Source organism: Choloepus didactylus, chromosome 6, assembly GCF_015220235.1.
Source record: "Choloepus didactylus isolate mChoDid1 chromosome 6, mChoDid1.pri, whole genome shotgun sequence".
NCBI classification, from domain to species: domain Eukaryota; kingdom Metazoa; phylum Chordata; class Mammalia; order Pilosa; family Megalonychidae; genus Choloepus; species Choloepus didactylus.
Genome location: NC_051312.1, coordinates 73131028 through 73152422, shown reverse-complemented (window position 1 = coordinate 73152422; position 21395 = coordinate 73131028). Strand labels below are relative to the sequence as shown.

General features: G+C 43.6%; 1 protein-coding gene across 2 annotated transcripts in view; it reads right to left on the bottom strand.

Moving 5' to 3' along the window:
• DENND5A (DENN domain containing 5A) overlaps nucleotides 1-21395 on the bottom strand; it is a 150077-nt gene that overhangs the window by 15434 nt on the left and 113248 nt on the right. For both annotated transcript variants that reach the window (XM_037840027.1, XM_037840026.1), the window contains exons 7-12: nucleotides 10036-10251; nucleotides 9285-9519; nucleotides 7950-8100; nucleotides 7260-7353; nucleotides 4989-5120; nucleotides 1358-1510 (exon numbers count right to left, since the gene is read on the bottom strand). In XM_037840027.1, coding sequence (XP_037695955.1) covers nucleotides 1358-1510; nucleotides 4989-5120; nucleotides 7260-7353; nucleotides 7950-8100; nucleotides 9285-9519; nucleotides 10036-10251 — 981 coding nt within the window. The remainder of the gene's footprint in view (nucleotides 1-1357; nucleotides 1511-4988; nucleotides 5121-7259; nucleotides 7354-7949; nucleotides 8101-9284; nucleotides 9520-10035; nucleotides 10252-21395) is intronic.

Genomic DNA, 21395 nt, shown 5'->3' with positions numbered 1-21395 from the left:
TCATACTGTTTAACTTAGTAATTCTATTTCTAGAAGTCCATTCATCCATCCACTTACAAAACCATTAGAACATAAGCTCCCGAAAAGGAAGAGACTTTGTCTTATTCATCACTATACCCACACCATCTAGAAGAATGGCTGGTACATAGTAGGCACTCAAGAAGTGAATGCTGACATGTTGCTGAGCACTATGGGATAGGCTCTGCACACATACAGCATATCCAGTAATGAATAAGTAAGACACAGCCCCCGCCTTCATGGAACCTGCATTCTAGTTGTGGAGATACACATTAAACAAATAAATAAAAGGAACAGAAGCAAAACAGAGGCAATGTTCTCAGCTGTATGTTGGTAAGAACACCCTGTAAGGCCTTCATAATTTGTTGTGATTCTATGATTAGGCTTAAGATACATGTCGGCAGGGTTTCCAAAATCCAGTGTGGGCTCAGTCATCCTCAATCATTGGCTATCTTAAAGGATTCTTCTGGTTTTTTATAAAGAGGAAGATTGGTAGACCCAAGCCACAACAGCAGGCAAGATCTTGGTGCTCAGAGTCAGGTAAAGGAAGTTAGCCCTCTTAGTAGTATCAGCATATGCCACACATTAAATACAGCTGGTCCCCAGGAAGCCTTCACATGGAATGAATCTGAAGAACCAAAAGGCCAGAGCAAAACTAGGCTCTCCAAGCCAAAAGAAGGAAGACCCTGGCTCACAGAGATTACACTGTAAGGAGCAAGAGCAAAGGCAACAGCAGAAGGGCTGTGGCTGGGCCTAAGGTCAGGGACAAGGCACTTGGGTCTTTCTAGTTCAGAAGACATGTATTACTCTTTTTCCTCTTATTCAATGGGGCTGATCAGGACTGCAAGGTTCAAAGAAGTCTGACCACCCACTTATGGATATGGCCAATGAGCAGCCAGAGTCAGGCTGGCCACTCAATATACAGGACCAGATTCTTACAGAATGTCCCATGCATGGTCAAACCATCTGCATACAAAACAAATGTTTATACAATTAACGAATTGCCCTCTGAGAATGCTCCAAGTTCTCTCATTCTGTTCTAACTCTAGAGTAGGGCCAGCTGCCAAACAGAATCTATCAGGTTAGCCTTCAACTCTATTCCCATAAAGGGAGACACCATTTTACAAAAAATCTAACAAACACAGAGATTTATGAAGTTTATTTTTAAGGAAAAAAGTTTGGATCACTAATTTATTTATGTATTTGTTTGTTTAGCTATTTCCACAAGTCCAAGCACCATTCTTCAAAGCCAGCCAACTGGACAAACAGGGTATGGAAAGGCTAGTAAGTGAAAACAGAGAGGATGTTTGCTTGCAGGGAGAGACTAGACATTCTTTACCTGTTTCACTTGTAGCCCATGACTCCAGATCCTTTCTAGGAGGTCACACAGGCTGGCAATCAGGGTGTTCTCTTCCACCCCTGTGATGTTCACCTCTCCATGCCCTAGCTCCACAGCCTCTCGGCCCATCTTCTCTACCAGCATCCTTTTTGTCTATAAGGAATCAGGCAGTAGGATTAGATAACCTAAACAAATCTTCAAGCATTTAATCCTAGAAATTTTATGTAAAGTACCTGTTAAGGGGATTAAAAAAAAAAAACAAACAATTTACTTTTAGGTACTAATTTTCAAATTTTGAATGCTTAATTGTGGAGTCAAAAACAAAAAACACATGCTATATAATGATAATCACAGCTTTTATTAAATATTTACCATGTGCCAGGCTCTGTACTATGTGCCAAGGCTTTACATTATCTCACTAAAGCCTCCTAACAATACTGTAAATATCATCATTATTCCCAGCTTACCGATAAGGAAGTTGAAGTTAGAGAGCTGAAGTAACTTGCCCAAAATCACAAAGCAAAGTAGTAGATCTGCCTTTGAACCCAAATCTGCCTGAATTTTGAGTCCAAGTTGTTAAATAGTTTTAATCATGTTATAAATTCCCAACATGTCCCATCCCCAATCCTACCTTTCAACATTTTGCCAAAATTTTTTCCATATAACTTTTTAATTGTGAAATAGCTCTCTCTCTCACACACATACACACACCAATTATACTATTATAACCACCACCCAGGTTGAGAAATAACATACTATCCATCAACACTTTTGAAGCACCCCATGTACCCTTCTTCATATCACCTTCCCACTCCAGAAGTGATCACAACCCAGACTTAACATGATAAAAATACAGAAAAGCACGGAAATGATTATCAACTATATTTGCATCCCTAAACAATATAGGTTAGTTTTACCTGTATGTTTTCTTTCGTAATTTACTTTTTCATGTAACTTTATGTTTGTGAAATTCATCTATGTTTACAGGTAAAGCTGTTGCCCAATTCTAGTTCTATACAGCATTCCATTGTATGAATATATGACAATTTATTTATTCTACTGATTGGTACTATGGATTGTTTCCAATTTGGGGTTATTACAAAGAATGCTGCTGTGAACTTCCTGTACATATCTCTTAGGACACACCACAAAGGTTTCTCTAGGGAATATACTTGGAAGAAGAATTACAAGGTAATGCTATGCTGTTCTCTAAAGTGGTCATACCAGCTTACACTCCCAGTATATGAGAGCTCCTGCTGTTCCACATGCTAGCCAATACTCAGAGGTGTCAGACTCATTACTGTACTTTGTCAATTCTAAGACACACATTTTCCACTGTTAACATCTCTGAAATTGAGACGCATCTCACAGTCATTGTTGGCCAGGCGCTGGACATAATGAAGTTGTCATTGCCTGGGCATGCATATCAAAACTTCAGAATGGGTGTCAACAACTTGGAAAAAAGACCCAGAGACAACAGAGGAGCACTCTTTTGAGAAATGCAGCACCACCAATGTTCTTGATGGCAAAGAGAACTACACTGTGTGGAAAATCATGGATATCAACGACTCAGAATAAATGGACAGAAGCTTATTTTTTTTTAAAAACTTGAATTCAGAAAATCAGTACTTATATACTAATTTAGCATTTAACAGTAATAACTTTTCCTACAGAAAAAAACACAATTTGTTTCATCCTATAAATGAGCACCACTCAGAAACCAAAAAAGTAGGAAAATCTTTTCCCGCCATTGAAAATCATTTTTTTTCCCAAATAGATAGGATGTAGTCAAAACTGAGTCAGTTGAATGGCCTTCTAAAGTACAATATATTGACTTAGTTGAAAGACTATATTTTTATTGGAAAACCAATTTAAATTCCCAATGAAAACATTAAAATTTAAGAATGATTTCCTTTGTAAAATGGAGAAGAACATTCAAACAACATCAGCATAAGCTAAATAACACACTTTGGCCTGGCACGTAATGGGTACTCAGTAAATTCTTGTTTCTAGATATAAGAGATCACCACTGTCATCTTAAATTAAAGAGACAAAAATATTTTCATAAGTGTAAGCCTAATCTTTGAAGACAATTCAACCACAATGATTTCAAGTAAGTAAAATTTCCCAAATTAAAAACTACATCTGAGTATTAAAGAATATATGTTAATTTATAACAAGTAAAGTGTGCTTGTTCTTGTTTAATGGTATATTTTATATCTAAAAAATACACTTAATTTCAAGTAAATAGTATCTCAAAATTAATACTATCCCTTTACAGTAGAGTACTTTAAAAATCAAGAAATGGTGGTTGCCTACCTCATACCAAACACAAAAAATTAACTCTAAATGGATCAAGGACCTAAACATAAGAGCTAAAACCATAAAATTCCTAAAAGAAACCATAGGGGGAGGCAGGGCCTTCATAATCTTGGATTTAGTAGTGATTTCTTAGATATGACACCAAAAACATGAGCAACAAAAAGATAAAGTGGACTTTGTCAGAATTAAAAACTTTAGTACATCAAAGGACACTATCAAGAAAGCGAAAAGACAACTTAAACAATGTGTGAGAATAACTTCTAACCTTATATCTGATATGGGTGTAATATCCAGAATATTAAAGAACTGCTACAACTCAACAACAAAAAGACAAAGAACCCAATTTAAAAAATGGATAAAAGACTTGAATACACATTTCTCCAAAGAAGATATACAAATAGCCAATGAGTACATGGAAAGGTGTTTAATATCATTGGTCATCAGGGAAATGCAAATCAAAACCACATTGAGATACCATTTCATACCCACAAGGATGGCTATTATTAAAAAGAAAAAAAAAACAATAAAAAATAAGTGTTGGCAAGGATGCAGAAAAGCAGAAATCCTCATACATTGCTGATGGTATTGAAAAATGGTGCAGCTATTGTGGAAATCAGTTTGGCGGTTCCTCAGAAAGTTGAAAATAAAATTATCATATGACCCAGCAATTCTACTCCTTGGTATATATCCAAAAGAACTGAAAGCAGGGACTTGGAGAGATTATTTATACACCAATGTTTACAGCAGCATTATTCACTATAGCCAAAAGGGAGAAGCAACCCAAATGTCCATCAACCAATGAATGGATAAACAAAATGTGATACATCCATACAATAGAATATTATTCAGCTGTAAAGAGAAATGAAGTTCTGATACATGTGACAACATGGATGAACCTTGAAGACAGCATGTTGAGTAAAATAAGCCAAAGACAAAAGGATACTTCATGGTTTCACTTACATGAAATAACTAGAATATACAAATTCAGAGACGGAAAGTAGATTACACGTTACTGGAGGTAGAGAGATGGAATGGGAAGTTTCTGCTTGATGGGTACAGAGTTTCAGTTTGAGGTGAAGAGAAAGTTGAGGTAATGAATATTGGTGATGTTAGCACAATATTGTGTATGTAATCAATACTACTGAATTGTACACTTGAAAGTGGTTAAAAGGAGAAATTTTTAGTTGCGTATATGTTACTACAATAAAAAAGTTTAAGAAAAACAAAAAGAAAAAGAGTAGTCAGAGTCAGGCCCTTGTTTCATGTTGGCTGCCCAGGGGACCAGCACAGAGAGTAGTTCACAGCTCACCTTGTTGCGGCATTCCTTCAGCAGGCCCTCCACAAATTTACAGTTGGTTTGAGCAATCACTGATGGGGAAAGGTTGGACAGCTTGGGCTGGCGGATGGTGCTGCCCATATTCCTGGCTTCCTGGATGTACTTCTACAGCAAACAAGGAAAAATCAAAGTCACAAAAACCACAGGCAACTGGTACTGGTAAGTACCTACCTGTAGAGGGCACTATAACCCCATAATTTCTTACCTGCCTCTAGGGCCCGATAAAGTTGGAAAGCAGAAAGAGTTTAAAATGTTAACTCTTATAACAAAGAGAAAAAAAAATGATATAATGAATTCCATTTTCTCTGATGTAAAGCATTCCACACATACTATAATTACCTTTGACCTAATTATACAAAGAGGCAAAAAAACATATGGCTGTAGCATGTGTGCAAACCTGCTCAGAAAATCATTTTCCCCATCAAACTGGGAGGAATTTAGACCTCCATCCATATCAAGAATAGCCTTGCTAAATTAGGGCCTGGAAAGTAAGATATTGCACTTAAAAAAATACTGCATTTTTTGCTTTTCTACAATGTGCTGGTGATTATTTATATAAATAGAGAACCTACATCAATGCAGTGAACTGCACACTGACACCATCTCAGCATCCTAGGTCCACAAACTTCATTTTTACCCCAGTCTTCTACCTTTCTACCTATATTTATTCCGGAGCACAATTCTGTCCTTTCTACCTTCTGGCCCCTCAATCTGCCCTTTTTACCAATTCCCAAGGTCAGGCTTCAATTACTATCCCACCGACTACTACTACTTGCCTAGCTCACTGGCTATCTACCTCCCCCTCCAAAACATTCTGCCCACAGCTTCCTTTATACAACCACCAACAAACTTTTGATCTTGCCATTTCCTCTACTTGAAATGTTCTTCTTTTTCTCGATCTAACAATCCTACCATCCTCCAAGGTTTAAATATATGCTGGCTCTGCCCCAGGTAGAAGTGATTTCTCCTTCTTATAATCAGTAATCAAACCTTGGTTTGCTTCTCTTATGGCCCCTTCAAAAGACTCTTCTACTAAAGTAATTTTGTATGCCTGCTTCACTCCCATAAACTGATATCCCTTGAGGACAAGGACATCTCACTGTCATATTTATATTTCATAGCGCTTAGTACAGTCATTTTGACCAAGAAAAAAGTGCTCAATAAACAATGCTGAAAGAAGTAATATGGAGGTGAGGTAGAAGACCCAGGGAAGACTTTTAAAATAACACCAATACTTAACACCTCCTATGCCACCCTCACAAAAAAAAATCTAAGCACAAGTGTATCCTTCAGCTTGTTTTGAACAGTTAAAAATTCATAAACACACTCATAATTTTAATTTATTCCTTTAAAAATACCAAAGGCAAAACATTTTATTATTTTCCTAGTCACTGAGGTGCCAGACACACTGAAAACAATAGGCTTTATAGGGTTTTATCCATATAATGCAAAGCACAGGGTCTTTTCTCAAACAGAAGTTCCTGAAAAAGGTTTCTGAAGGTGAAGCCCCATTTTCACAACTCCTCTGCAACTAAGTAAGGCTAGTTCTCCAACCTGAGGTTTACATAACTAGAAACCTTATTGAAAACAAGTTATACAGTAGAATTGAGAAACTCAGCTTACAAACAATGGGGATTTGGGAAGTAAATGCAATAATCCCCAGTTTCAAAGCACCTGATAACATTCCTCTCCTTTTGTCCTCTGAGGAAAAAAAAAACCAAGATTACTTTTTAAAATTAAGATACAGAAAAAGCAGAAGAAAGGTTTTCACCCAGTTCAGAAAAAAAAAGCCTCAACAATTTTTAAAGGATTTTACTCTTCCTCCTATCCACCCCACTCTGTTCCCCACTCTACCCCTCAGATTTTTATCTTCTGAGTTTCCTATCACAACCCCTGGGGGAATAAGTGAGTTATTATGCATGAGTGAGTAAGGAAAGGAGTGAAAGGCTCTCTTCTAAGCACTGACTTATTCCTGAATAGGGGTACAAATAGCGCCCGGCTCAGGGAGAGGACCCACATGGTTAATGGCTAGCTACCACATGCAAAATATTCTATATCCTGGATTTGTCATAACTCAGACCCTGGTATCAAATTTCAGAAACTAGTCTTATTAGTAACCCTTCTTTATGGGAAGAGGTCATTGCTGGAACTCTTGAATCAGACCAGAGGTCAAGGAAATGGGAAAGAGAAGGAGAGTACAGCATGGTAATAGGGTCATTCCTTGTCATTCATAAGGTGTCTTACTTCTCTCTGGTCGTTGTCTAAACGCAGGTGTTCTGTGTGCTGCTTCTGCCGATCTTTCCGCCTCCACTGGGCAGGGGCATTCCTTTTTGTCCATCTGATAGAAGTAAAGCAGACAATTCAGAATATCCCCCTAAGAAAGTAAGGTCAACTGACAGGAAAAAGCTTGAATGTCTAGGAGGCACTACAGATACCTCAGAGACCTTGAAGAAAAGCAGCTTAAAGATCAGTGACTAGACAAAACACATAATTCCCCAAGGAACCCAGAAATACTTCCCTTGAAATATCTACTGAATCTTGTCATGCAGATCTAAAATTATACTCATACAATTGTCTGGCTTTGATATACTCATCTCTAAATGTAACTAAAGAAGAACAACACTGCTAAGTTATCTACTTTCAGTTAAGACTCCACTTATTTCAACCAGCACTTATTGAAGGCATAATGCTGGTGAGGTCCTCTAGGGAATTCAGTAATGAGATGATTTTAACCCATGTGCAGCCTGCAGCCTGGCTTTTTGCAGGTCTTGTGCATGTGAAGCTATCTCAATTTCCACAGTAGTGACAGGAGTTGACAAATACTCTGTCATCTCTTTTACTTTTCAAAATCCAGGGGTCTTCTGGGGATACCAGCTTAGGCCCAGGCTCAGAGGCTGGGAAGCTGGATCAGGGAATCCCTGAGGGTTAACTCACTTGTTGCTGACTGGCCCAGTGGAAAGCACATCAGTTTGCAGCTTAGGGAAGAAGCCTGGCTCATACTTCCCTTGTCCGATCTTCATGTCAAGTAAATGGGGATGAATTGCTGTATGGTCAATTTTTGCCAGACGCAGCTCAATTGCCTTCTCTGATTGAGAATAAGAAAAGCAAATCAAATGTTTTTAAAAGCTGGATACACTTCTACTTCCAGGCAAAATGAAGTACAGGGACTAATTTATCCCTCTGTCTGAAACAACAGAAAAAAAAAAAAAACCAGACGAAATAATGTTTTTTAAGACACTGGCAACCAAGGACAGTGTTCCTTGAGAGACAGGAAACAAATGAGGGAATTCCTACAATTGCCCTCAGGTAACTGACTTGAGAGCTTGCAGCTTGCCACACAGGGAAGGAAAATCTAGGCAATCTGAGAACACTCTGAATTAAGGAGACAAAGGTAAGAGTTCAGAGAGACCAAGGCAACTAGAGTCAATAGGACAGAGTACCAAAGAGGAGGGCACTACACAGAGAGAGAATCCAGGAGATCTGCAGAGGGTCCTTCTTGAATACTAAGCAGAGTAACTGATCAGTACATGCAGGTAAGGAAACTACTCAAGGCAAAACAATGGAGAAGGAAGTTCTACAGATGCTCCTTCCACCAGAAAAATAAATGGGATGCAAAAGAGATTGGAATACCAGCTAGATTTTAACTAGCTAGTAACCCTGAAACCATACTGCACATTTGAAACAACCAATATTGTTCAGGATAGCATTATACTTAGTTCAATACTTACTTTCACAGCCTCCCCTGCACATAACGATGGCCACATAACATAGTTCTGGCCTGGGACTTTCTGGGAAAGCTTTTGCTTTCCTGATAAAAGGGGAGAGATACAGCTGGCAACAACCTTCCCCTCTTCTTCTTGCTTTTAATGTGAACATAAGGTCTTTTGTAAACATGAGACAGCAAACATGAAGATAAAAGTCAACATACTAAGGATAGCTAAGTTAAAAGATAATACCTTGGTTCCCGATTACATTGTTGAGCAGATGAGCCCACACCAGCAACCACAAATTCTGCACTTCTTGCTACTTTGAGAAAAATAAACCCATATTTGGTTAACCCACTCTGATTGGGTTCTCTGTTACTTACATTGGGACCCATTCCTAAGTGACACATTCTTGAAGGATAAGAAGTACGCCAGGTAAAACTGACAGGGAAGAGCATTTTGGGCACACATGCAAAGGCAGAAATAGGGAAAGGTGGTGGCATGTTAAGGGACAGGGACATGTCAGTGACATAATCTATAATGCACAGCTCCAGGAAGGCCTGACCTGCTTCATCCACAGTGGTACACTTCTGGTACATGGATGTGCGGAGAGTAGGTGTCCGAACATTTAACAGCCTTATCTTGTCTACCCGGGAATCAAATACCCGGAGCACAGGGTCTTTGTCATCATCATCATGACACATGATTTTGTTGTCAATGAAAGAAGCAAACATCTGGGTCTCCAGAAATCTTGAGAGGAAGGGCAAATAGGGTTCAGGCTGATCTGATAGAAAAGATGCCTATTGGGACCAAGAGGAAACAGATAGTCACTGACAGGGAAGATGGAAAGAGTATGTCATCCCTAACCAGCAAGGAAAACATGCACAAGTGGTCCACTAAGTTAATTCTTCCCTGAAACTTCGTAGGTCTTTATGAAAAAAGTAAACATTCCTTTCTTTCTTTCTTCTTTTTTTTTTTTTTACATTTACAATTTCAGATCCTCTGAAACTATGACACACTTGCCCAAATTTACTTAAGTACCTAAGTAATCTCGGAAGGTAACCAAGCTTCCCAGAATCCTAATGGTAATCTGCATGTGCATCTTTACCTTATAGAGACAGCTTTTTGGATGATGGTATCATCTGATAGTGACAACTAACACATCTGTTCTAAAGCAACAAGACCTTAGATTTTACCAACATTGGAAAGATCAGGATACATAATTATTAAAGGAAAAACTCATCTTTGGTTAAATCTTCAAGAGGATTCTGGCATGTTCTCATTCCCTACCACCTTCCCAGCAGGATTACACTCACTTTATCAAAGTTTTGCATCTGCTCCCTGTTGGTAAACCAGGACTCCTTATCCTGGCTGGGTTGAATGACAAACACTTCATAATCTGCAAACATCTGAGTGAAACGATTTGCAAAGACTTCCCGTATCTGAATGTTTAGCTGGTAAATCCTGAGTTCTTCTTCATCACACTGAACTTTGAGATCCTTATTGCTGCTGGGGTCTTCACGCACTTCCAGCTACAAAAAGGAAACAACAATTGAGAACTCTCAAGCTTTCCTTTTTATCCCAAAGAAACGCAAGCTGGTTTTTTCCAAGTGGTCATTTTCCATGAGCAAATGGAGGGAATAAATAAAAGAAAAAAATTGGAAGGAAAATAAAGGAAAGGAATTCTGACATGATGAGTGGGTAAACGAGTTCTCTAGGAGTATGCAGCTCCTCAATGAAGTGGGGATAATATCATTAAGGGCAGAGGAAGATCAGCACCAGGGGAAAAGATGCTAATTATCTCAGGGTCAGGGGCAAAAGGAGGGAATCTAGGAAGTCAATAAGAAAATAATGCAAACTAACAAGGTCAGACCCTAGCTCTGCCTTCATCTCTTTGATTTCCCCCCCCCTTATTACTTTCCTTATCTTTTTCCCTAAGGATTTTCCTTATTGTGTGTGTTTTTTTTTTTTACCTTTTTAATCTCCCTAAATATTTCTCTGCTCCTCTTTAACTGGCAATTATTTTTTTAAAAAAATATCTGCTCTACTATTTAAATAAAGCCAGAAAATGAAATGTTTCACTCTTCACTTAAAAAAAAAGCCCAACAAAATTATTACATTTTGTTTATATGTAATTTGCAAGAGTAATTGCAGTGAGACTGTTGAGGGTGAGGAGATGTGTAAACTAAACAAATATAAAAGCTGATAATCTCACAAAAATCAGAACATGGAAAGTTAAGTACATCTCTGGAAAGAGCACAGGACTAGAACTCAAGAGGGCCTGGTTCTACCCTCAGCTCAGCTACTTATTAGGTATTTAATCTCAAGCAAAATGCTTAGGCTCTCTAAGCCTCTTTCCTTAGCTATAAAACAGAGATAATATCTGTTCTGACTCCCTTGGGTTACTGTGAAACTCACAAGGCAATGGATCTAAAAGATGTCTGAGGAGAAGAGAAGGAAAAGGGGGCAGAAAGCATAATGAAGGAAATAATCAACGAAAATTTCCCAATTCTTACAAAAGACATAAAATTACAGGTTCAAGAAGTGCAGCGGTACTCCAAACAGAATAGATCCAAATAGACCTACTACAAGACACTTACTAATAAGATTGTCAAATGTCAAACATAAGGAGAGATTTCTGAAAGCAGCAAGAGAAAAGTTGCGGGACACTGATTACGTGCTTCAACTTGGCGGGCCTGGGCTGGGGGACCTGATCAGCCCCTGGGGAGGGTGGTGGGCACGGGCGACAGCGCCCTCCGCAGCCCCCCGGGCCTGGGAAAGTGAGGCCGGAGGCAGGCCCCACTTCCTCACCCAAAATACCACTGTTAGGGGAGGCTTGCCAGAGGGAACCGCCGTTTCCCCACCCCCTTATCTTGCCCGGACACTCCCTGTTGCCAGTGCAACTCCCATCACCACCAGTGCGCATACATTGTTGCCAGACACCGTTACCGGAGCAACTCTCGCCCCTTTTCAATCAACCTCCGCGCCCTCTCAGAACCAATCCAAGCCTTTAACCTCTACAGCTACCCCGCCCTCTAAACCGCCCGATATAAGCTTGTACTCTCCCCTAATAAACTCTTTCTCTTGGCTTCTTCACCCTAAAAGAACCGTGTCCCGCTTGTTCCTTTCTCGCCGCCCTCCATACTTTGCACGCCTACGCCGGGGACCGGGCCCAGTCCCCCGCCTCGCCCTCGCCTCCGGGAAAGAGCCCCCGCCGCCGGTACCCTCCAAGCAATCCTGAGAGCCTAGGATTTGGTAACCGGCCGCCACCTCCCCCCCCCCCAGACGAGTCAACTGCGACCGCAACTGGCGCCCAACGTGGGGCCCCTGGAATTAAAAGTCCTCTCCACGCAGCGGTCCAGTAAAACCACCCGCTCGCCCGGACGCCTCTCCAGCTCCCCTTCTCCTCGCCTGCAAAGTAAGGGCCGCCTCTCCCTCGCCGCCCCGCGGAGCCGCCTCTCCCTCGCCGCTCCACGTCCGGAGCCGCCTCTCCCACGCCGCTCCGCGCCCGGGCCGCTCTTCCTTTCCCGCGTTAACCTAACTCTTACCCCCGACTACCTTTCGTCTTCTCTTCCTATGTCCCCCCATTCCTCCTAACACTCTTCCTCCAGTAGCTTTCCCTCTTCCCCTCCATTACTTTGCTGTGGTCCTTTGTGTCTTTGTTTCTTTGTTTCGCGCGGTGTGCCTCTTTGCGACCGCCCCCCCCAAACTGCTCTCGCTACTAGAGGCTCCTGCCTTCTATTCTCGCCGTCTCCTTCGGCCTCGCGACTACGGTTTACCTCATTTTCTTTACTCAATAATCAACCCCCCTTTTTCTTTTCTCACTCCGCTATGGGTAATCGTCTATCTGCACGCCAAGCACCCCAAGTTCGTGCTCTGGCTGGTCTCCTAGACACACATCGCTGTAAGGTGTCTGTCCGGCAGCTGCAAGTATACTGGGACCTCCTGCTGCCCTTTAACCCATGGCTCACCACTTGCCATCTTTGGGACCCTGTTACTTATGATCGCCTTATTGATCGGGTCACCAACGCCATGGAACATGAGAGCAAGCGCTTCCCTCCCGGCTTGCTCCCCACCTTAATAACCGTCCGCTCCTGCCTTCAAGGCTCCCTCCCCCCTGATCGAGGCCCCATTAAATCCAAGGAGGCCCTATCAACCCAGTCAACAGATTCAGACAGCGATACTAATGTAGACCACGATTCGGACACAGAGTCCTTAGTCGAGCAGATTAACAACGCGCTCGAAGTGACTCCCAAAAAACAAAATAACACTGAGCCTCGCCAAGATGGCGAACTTCCTCCTCCTCCTTCTTCTTCCATCGAGGGGAGGAAGTGCTCCGGCGATGACGTCAGCCCTAAGCTGGGCCGGAAACCGCAAGCGCTTTACCCCGCCCTTTCACAGGGCGGAGCTAGTCCACCATCTTATGCCTTAGCCACTCCCACCGCGCCGCCGTCTTGCGACGCTTGGGGCCTCCCACTCCCGCCTCCCCCTTCGGCGAGCTCCCCCTCGGAGCCGCTACCGGCAGCTGCCGCCGCTCCTCCCACCCTGCCGACTAACAACCCCTGGCTGCCTTCTACACCTCAAGGCAACCCTTGGGGCAACGCTCCCCCTACCCCCACTCCCGCGCCAAGCCCTCTGCAAGCGCGTCCTCCTTTCTCTCGTGCTTTTCACTGCTTTCCTCTTAACCTTACCCCCACACCACAGAAACCGTATGACTGGTATCCCATTGACTCTGATACTATTAAGCAGCTTCGCAGGGCCGTCAAGGAGGACGGGTTAGGTAGCCCATACGCTTCCCAAATACTGCAGGATCTCGCCATGGACTTTTGCCTCCCCCAAGACTGGGCCTCGCTTGCCCGTTCCATTCTTAACCCCGGCCAGTTTGTTGATTGGCGTGCTCACTTCCAGGCGGAAGCAGCTAAGCAAAGTGAGCAAGACGCAGCCACTGGAGTCTATCATCACCCCGAAGCCTATTTAGGCACGGGAGCGTTTATAAATGCGTCTGCTTATATTAATGTCCCTGCCACCTTCTGGACTATCCTCAGAGGCATCGCCTTACGCGCGTTTGCCAACTGCTCTGCCCGTCGACCTGACAACTTTACCAAGCTCCTCCAGGAGCCAAACGAACCTTTCGCCACCTTCATATCTAGGGTCGAAGAAACCTGCGCTAGAAAAGTTAGCAACCCCCAAGCCCAGCTAGCTCTCACCCGGGAACTCATTCTAGAAGGGGCTAACCCCCCCTGTAAGCAAGCCATTCTCCCCTTGCGGGAAAAAAGTCTAAATGACTGGGTTCTCACCTGCAGCGCCTTTGACCCAGCTGCCGCGTCCCTAGCCCAGGCTGTCTCTGGCGCTGTCACTGCCGCCTTAGCCGCCACCACCGGTTGTTTTAAGTGCGGGCAGAGCGGTCATTTTGCCCGGGAGTGCCCCAATGCAGAAGTCAACCGCCCGCCTTTCATGCAGCGCAATGGGCGCCCCCCTCCCACTCCTTGCCCACGCTGCCAGCGTGGCTATCACTGGGCGCGCGATTGCAAAAATAACCCCAAAACCCTCTGCCGCTGCCCTGGTGTCAATCAGCGCCAAAATGCTGAGCAAGCTTTAAACTCCAAGCGGGGAAAGCCTCAGCCCCGCCCCTAAGAGGCAGCGTGCCGGCCGGTTCTAATAAAACTAATCACTTCACCGGCAGTAAAACACTTCTCTGGACAGTCCCTATCACTCCAGAAAAGCCTACTTGTAAGTTAAGAATAGAGGGGCAATGGTACACGGGCACGCTCGATTCAGGGGCAGAGGTCTCTTGCATGCCCGCTCAGTATGCCACCATGTGCATGGTTCTCGATGGTCCCTCGGTAGTGGGAGCCACTGGTACCTCCACCTCTCTTCAGGCCATAGGGCCCATTAAGTGGGAGGATGAAGAGGGCCACTCAGGCACCTTCCGCCCGTTATTTCTACACACCATAGACCAAATTTTATGGGGCCGGGACATCCTCGCCGCCTCTGGGGCAGTGCTTACCACGCAGCCCCCCCAATAATGTGCGCCACTGCTCGTTTAACACCTCCAGCGCCCATTCCTCTGCAGTGGGATACTGAGGAACCTATATGGGTGGAGCAGTGGCCCCTTCCCACGCACAAATTAGTTGCACTCCAAGCCCTTGTATACCTTACCTTAAAGTGGGCCCCTACAGGGTGCAAACTCCCTACAGTTAACTGGCTTGGCCAAGAAAGCGAGGGATCCTGCACACATCTTAATCTTACAGTGCAACTCCCCACTGATCCCTCCTGGTTACTCGGTCGAACTTGGGGCTTCAGAATCTATAAGGACGGAACCGACCCAGGATCACTTATTCTCATAAAAAAGGAGGCTGCAAACCAACCAGGCCAAAATACTGCATTAAGAACACCCTCTGGCATAGGTCCCAACCAAGTCATTAACCCCCTTTTTCCACAGCCCCCCAGCCGCACCTCGAGTACAAGCAGCACACCCGGAAACCGCACCTCAGCTGCAAACGGCGCGTTGCCAACACCACCACCCCAACCTCGTCCGCCCCCCGCCCGTTACTCCTCTCCCCTCCTCAGCCTTATCCAAGCGGCCTTCACCTCAGTGAATTCCTCCAACCCTAATCTTACCTCCTCTTGTTGGCTTTGCCTCTCCACTTCCTCCCCCCTGTATGAGCCAGTTGCCTCCAACCTCTCCTTTTCAGAAAACACAGAGGACAGCCCCTCGGAATGCAATTGGAATACCTCTGCCGTCCCCCTAACCTTTCATTCAGTCTCCTTTACAGGAAAGTGCATCCGCCCTCGCTCAAGTAACTCTCCCAACCTCACAGCTTGTGCCGACTACTCATCTCCCAGCAGCTCTGCAAAATTTCTCATTCCTCATAACTCCTCCCAATGGCTCTGCTCCTCTACAGGGCTTACAACCCGCCGACCGCGAGGCCCTTCTCGATCGCCTGAACATCGCACCAACCTAGAGCTCCAGCCTCGCTGAGCCACCGTCAACCCCTTTTTCCCCTCCCAGGCCTCCCCCTTCCCTCATCCCTTAGCGGGCCTCTCCGGTAAGCTTCTTCCTTTAATTAGAAAAGAAGGGGGAAATGCGGGACACTGATTACGTGCTTCAACTTGGCGGGCCTGGGCTGGGGGACCTGATCAGCCCCTGGGGAGGGTGGTGGGCACGGGCGACAGCGCCCTCCGCAGCCCCCCGGGCCTGGGAAAGTGAGGCCGGAGGCAGGCCCCATTTCCTCACCCAAAATACCACTGTTAGGGGAGGCTTGCCGGAGGGAACCGCCGTTTCCCCACCCCCTTATCTTGCCCGGACACTCCCCATTGCCAGTGCAACTCCCATCACCACCAGTGCGCATACATTGTTGCCAGACACCGTTACCGGAGCAACTCTCGCCCCTTTTCAATCAACCTCCGCGCCCTCTCAGAACCAATCCAAGCCTTTAACCTCTACAGCTACCCCGCCCTCTAAACCGCCCGATATAAGCTTGTACTCTCCCCTAATAAACTCTTTCTCTTGGCTTCTTCACCCTAAAAGAACCGTGTCCCGCTTGTTCCTTTCTCGCCGCCCTCCATACTTTGCACGCCTACGCCGGGGACCGGGCCCAGTCCCCCGCCTCGCCCTCGCCTCCGGGAAAGAGCCCCCGCCGCCGGTACCCTCCAAGCAATCCTGAGAGCCTAGGATTTGGTAACCGGCCGCCACCTCCCCCCCCCCAGACGAGTCAACTGCGACCGCAAAAAGTGATGTATCACATACAAGAGAAGCTTGATATGACTAAGTACAGATCTCTCAGCAGAAACCATGGAGGCAAGAAGGCAGTGGTGTGATATATTTAAGATACTGAAAGAGAAAAACTGTCAACTAAGAATTCTATATCTGGCAACCTGCTCTTCAAAAATGAGGGAGAGGAGATCTCACCTAAGATGGTGGCTAGGTGAGACAGGGCAAAAAAACACCTCTTTGGAAAATACTAGATAAAAGCCAGAAAGTAACCCAGAACACCAGTTCCCAGCATGCACCAGCCAGACAAGGTCTGCTAAATCCACAGGGACCGTGCACTTGGTAAAACCAGGAGTCTGCATTCTGAAACGAGTGAGTGAGCTGGCTGAAAGTCCGGCAGCTGCGCTGCAGTGTGGGGAAACTGTGGGTTGGCATTTGGAGATGGATTAGCTCCTTAAAAAAAAAAAAACAACGAACCCAGGAGCGGCTGCGGATACAACATTGAGAACCACGCAGTGAAGCATGGCAAGGGCGGGCTGTGCCAACGCCTCAGTGTCTGGCGTGGAGTATAGCCCTTCCCACACCCGCTGCTGATTGTCTCAGGGCCAGGGGGGCAGAGGGGAGCCAAAAGGAGAAATAAACTGCGCCCTTTGTAACCATCTCCCCGGCGAGCTGGGGACACTCCTGCCTGGGCCCGACCCACAGCCCAGAGCCGCACCAAGAAACCCAGTGTGATGGGGAGTTTTTCCCGCAGCACCACGCACACACCACAATATGGGGCCATGGACAGTGGCCTTTGGTGCACCTGCAGCTGGCTGTCCCGGAGCTGGGAAGGCGGAGCTGTGCGTGGAGGGGGGAGATTAACACGCCCCATTCGACCATCTTTGCAGTGGGCTGGGAGCGCCCCTGCACGGGCCGGTGGCCTAGGGCTTCCCTGGGGGGCCGGTGTGCACTTGTGACATGGCACAGCCTTCCCTCAGCAGAGGTCCTGGAAGAGCACGACTGAGAGGGGAGACCCGCTCGGAAATCCCAGGGACCCTATGCAAATGCTGGGGACTTGTGGGTCAGCGGCAGAGACAATCTGAGGCAAGACAGAAATGAAGGCTTAGACTCTTGCAACAGGCCTTAAATCTCCAGGAAAACCTGGGAGGTTTATTAAAGCTCCCCTGCCTCTCTAACCACCCAGACACATGACCCACATTCAGGGCAGACAGTACCAACAACACACCCAAAATTAGTGTACCAACTGAACCCCACAACAATCAGATCCCCACACACCAGCTGGAGAGAACTGACTTGAGGGGTATAGGAGACTCGCAGACGCCATCTGCTGGTTAGTTAGAGAAAGTGTACGCCACCAAGCTGTAGATCTGACATATTAGAGACTGGTATTTTTTATATCCTGAAAGAACCCTATCAAGTAAAGCAAATGCCAAGAGGCCAAAAACAACAGAAAATCTTACAGCATATGATAAGACCAGACAAAATGGAGAACCCAAACCCAAACACCCAAATCAAAAGATCAGAAGACACACAGTACTTGGCACAATTAATCAAAGAACTAAAGGCAAACAATGAGAGCATGGCACAGGATATAAAGGACATGAAGAAGTGCATGACACAGGATATAAAGGACATAAAAAAGACCCTAGAAGAGCATAAAGAAGAAATTGCAAGAGTAAATAAAAAAATAGAAGATCTTATGGAAATAAAAGAAACTGTTGACCAAATTAAAAAGACTCCGGATACTCATAGTACAAGATTAGAGGAGTTGAATGACTCAGCATCCTTGAGGACCACAGAACGGAAAATAAAAGAACAAAAGAAAGAATGGGGAAAAAAATAGAAAAAATTAAAATGGATCTCAGGGATATACTAGATAAAATAAAATGTCCAAATTTAAGACTCATTGGTGTCCCAGAGGGGAAGAGAAGGGTAAAGGTCTAGAAAGAGTATTCAAAGAAATTGTTGGGGAAAACTTCCCAAACCTTCTACACAATATAAATACACAAAGCATAAATGCCCAGTAAACTCCAAATAGAATAAATCCAAATAAACCCACTCCAGGACATATTCTGATCAGACTCTCAAATACTGAAGAGAAGGAGCAAGTTCTGAAAGCAGCAAGAGAAAAGCAATTCACCACATACAAAGGAAAGTAGTGACTAAGTAGTCACTACTTAGTCTTACGTAAGACTAAGTAGTGACTACTCAGTGGCCACCATGGAGGCGACAAGGCAGTGGCATGACATATTTAAAATTCTGAGAGAGAAAAATTTCCAACCAAGACTACTTTATCCAGCAAAACTCGCCTTCAAATTTGAGGGAGAGCTTAAATTTTTCACAGACAAACAAATGCTGAGAGATTTTGCTAATAAAAGACCTGCACTACTTCAGATACTAAAGGGAGCCCTACCAACAGAGAAACAAAGAAAGGAGAGAGAGATATAGAGAAATTTAACAGACATATATAGAACATTACATCCCAAATCACCAGGACACACATTCTTCTCTACTGATCATGGATCTTTCTCCAGAATAGACCATATGCTGGGACAAAAAACAAGCCTCAATAAATTAAATTGACTTTATTCAAAGCACATTCTCTGACCACAATGGAATACAAATAGAAGTCAATAACCATCAGAGACTTAGAAAATTCACAAAGAACTGGAGGGTAAAAATGAGGATGAAAACATTCCCGGATAATGAAAAGCTGAGGGACTTCATCACCAGTAGATAATCCTATAAGAAATGCTAAAGGGAACTGAGCAGGCGGAAAGGAAGGGTCACTAAGCAATTGACTGAAACCACATGAAGAAATAAAGATTCCCAGTAAAGATCACATAGTAAATATAAATACCAATACTACTGTATTTTTGATTTGTAACTCCACTGTTTACTTCCTACAGGATCTAAAATACATCAACTGTAATGATAAATCAGTGGTTTTGGACTCAATGTAAAATATGTAATTTTTGACAAGAAGTACATAAAGGTGGGGGAATGGAGGAGTATAGAACACATTTTACATGTCCTATTGAAGTTAAGTTGGTATCAAAGAAAAACAAGATTGTTATAGACTTAAGAGGTTAAATTTAAGCCCCATGGTAAATACAAAGAAAGTATCAGAGAATATGACCATAGAGATGAAAAGTGGAGTATGGGTTACAAGAAGTGGGGGAAGGGGCAATGGGGAGTTAAGAAATGAGTGTAGGGTTTCTGTTTGGGGTGAAGGGAAATTTCTAGTAATGGATGGTGGAAAGGTGATAGCATTGCAACATTCTAAATGTGATTAATCCCACTAATGGAATGCTAGGGAGGGGCTGGAATGGGAAGATTTAGGCTGTATATATGTTTCCACAATTGAAAAAAAAAGTCTAAATAGATAATGACAATTAAATGCCAAAGATGATCCTGGATGGGATCTGAGGATGGAGGAGAGGAGGCTCAAAGGGACACAGCTGGGACATAAGAAAGGAAAAAAAGGAAATATAGAATGTAAGCTTTGTATCAATGTTGAATTTCTTGAACTTCTTAGCTGCGCTTAATGGGAATGCATAAAAGAATGTTCTTGTTCATGGGAATGTGTATATGAATTACATTGTTTGTTCAAGGATGTGTGCAGCCTGCTCTCATATGTTCAGAAGACAGAGCAATAGATGATGGATGATAGGTAAGGAGGGAGGGAGAGAGGGAAAGAAAGTAATGGTGGTGTGACAGGATGTTAAAGTTGGTGGATCGGGGTATCAGGGGAGGGCGGTCGGGGTATGCTGGAGTTCTGTGTATGGGGTTTGTATTGTTTTTCCAACTATTCCTGTAAGTTTGAATTTATTTCAAAATAAAATTAAAAAAAAAAAAAAGACAAAATGGTGGAAGAAAGTAGTGCCTTTAGAGAAATAACATTAAATGTTAATGGATTAAACTCCCCAATCAAAAGACACAGACTGGCAGGGTGGATAAAAAAAACAGGATCCATCTATATGCTGTCTACAAGAGACTCACTAAAGACCGAAGGACGAAAACCGGTTGAAAGTAAAAGGCTGGAAAAAGATATTTCATGCAAACAACAACCAGAAAAGAGCAGGGGTAGCTATACTAATATCTGACAAATTAGACTTCAAATGTAAAACAATTAAAAGAGACAAAGTAGGACACTATGTATTAATAAAAGGGACAATCCATCAAGAAGACATAATGATCATAAATATCTATGCACTGAGCCAGAATGCCTCAAAATATATGAGGCAAACACTGACAACACTGAAGGGAGAAGCAGAGACTTCTACAACAATAGTTGGAGCCTTCAATACACCACTCTCATCAATGGATAGAACATCTAGACAGAGGATCAATAAGGAAACAGAGATCTTGAATAATATGATAAATGAACTAGACTTAACAGACATTTACAGAACGTTGCACCCAATAGCAGCAGGATATCCATTTTTCTCAAGTGCTCATGATCATTCTCCAGAATAGACCACATGTTGGGTCACAAAGTAGGTCTCAATAAATTTTAAAAGATCAAAATTATACAAAGCACTTTCTTGGACCATAATGGAATGAATTTGGAAATTAATAACAGGTAGAAGGCTGGAAAATTCACACATACATGGAGGCTAAACAACATACCTTTAAACAACCAGTGGATCAAGGAACACATTACAAGAGAAATCAGTAAATATCTTGAGGCAAATGAAACAGAGAACACAATATATCAAAACTTATGGGATGCAGCAAAGGCAGTGCTGAGAGGGAAATTTATTGCCCTAAATGCCTGTATTAGGAATTAACTGCTCACCTGGATGAACCAGAGAAGGAACAGCAAACAGAAGGGGGAAAAAAAAAAAAGATTAGAGCAGAAATAAATGAAATTGGGAACATGAAAACAATACAGAGAATCAATAAGACCAGAGTTGGTTCTTTGAGAAAATCAACAAAATCAACGGACCCTTAGCT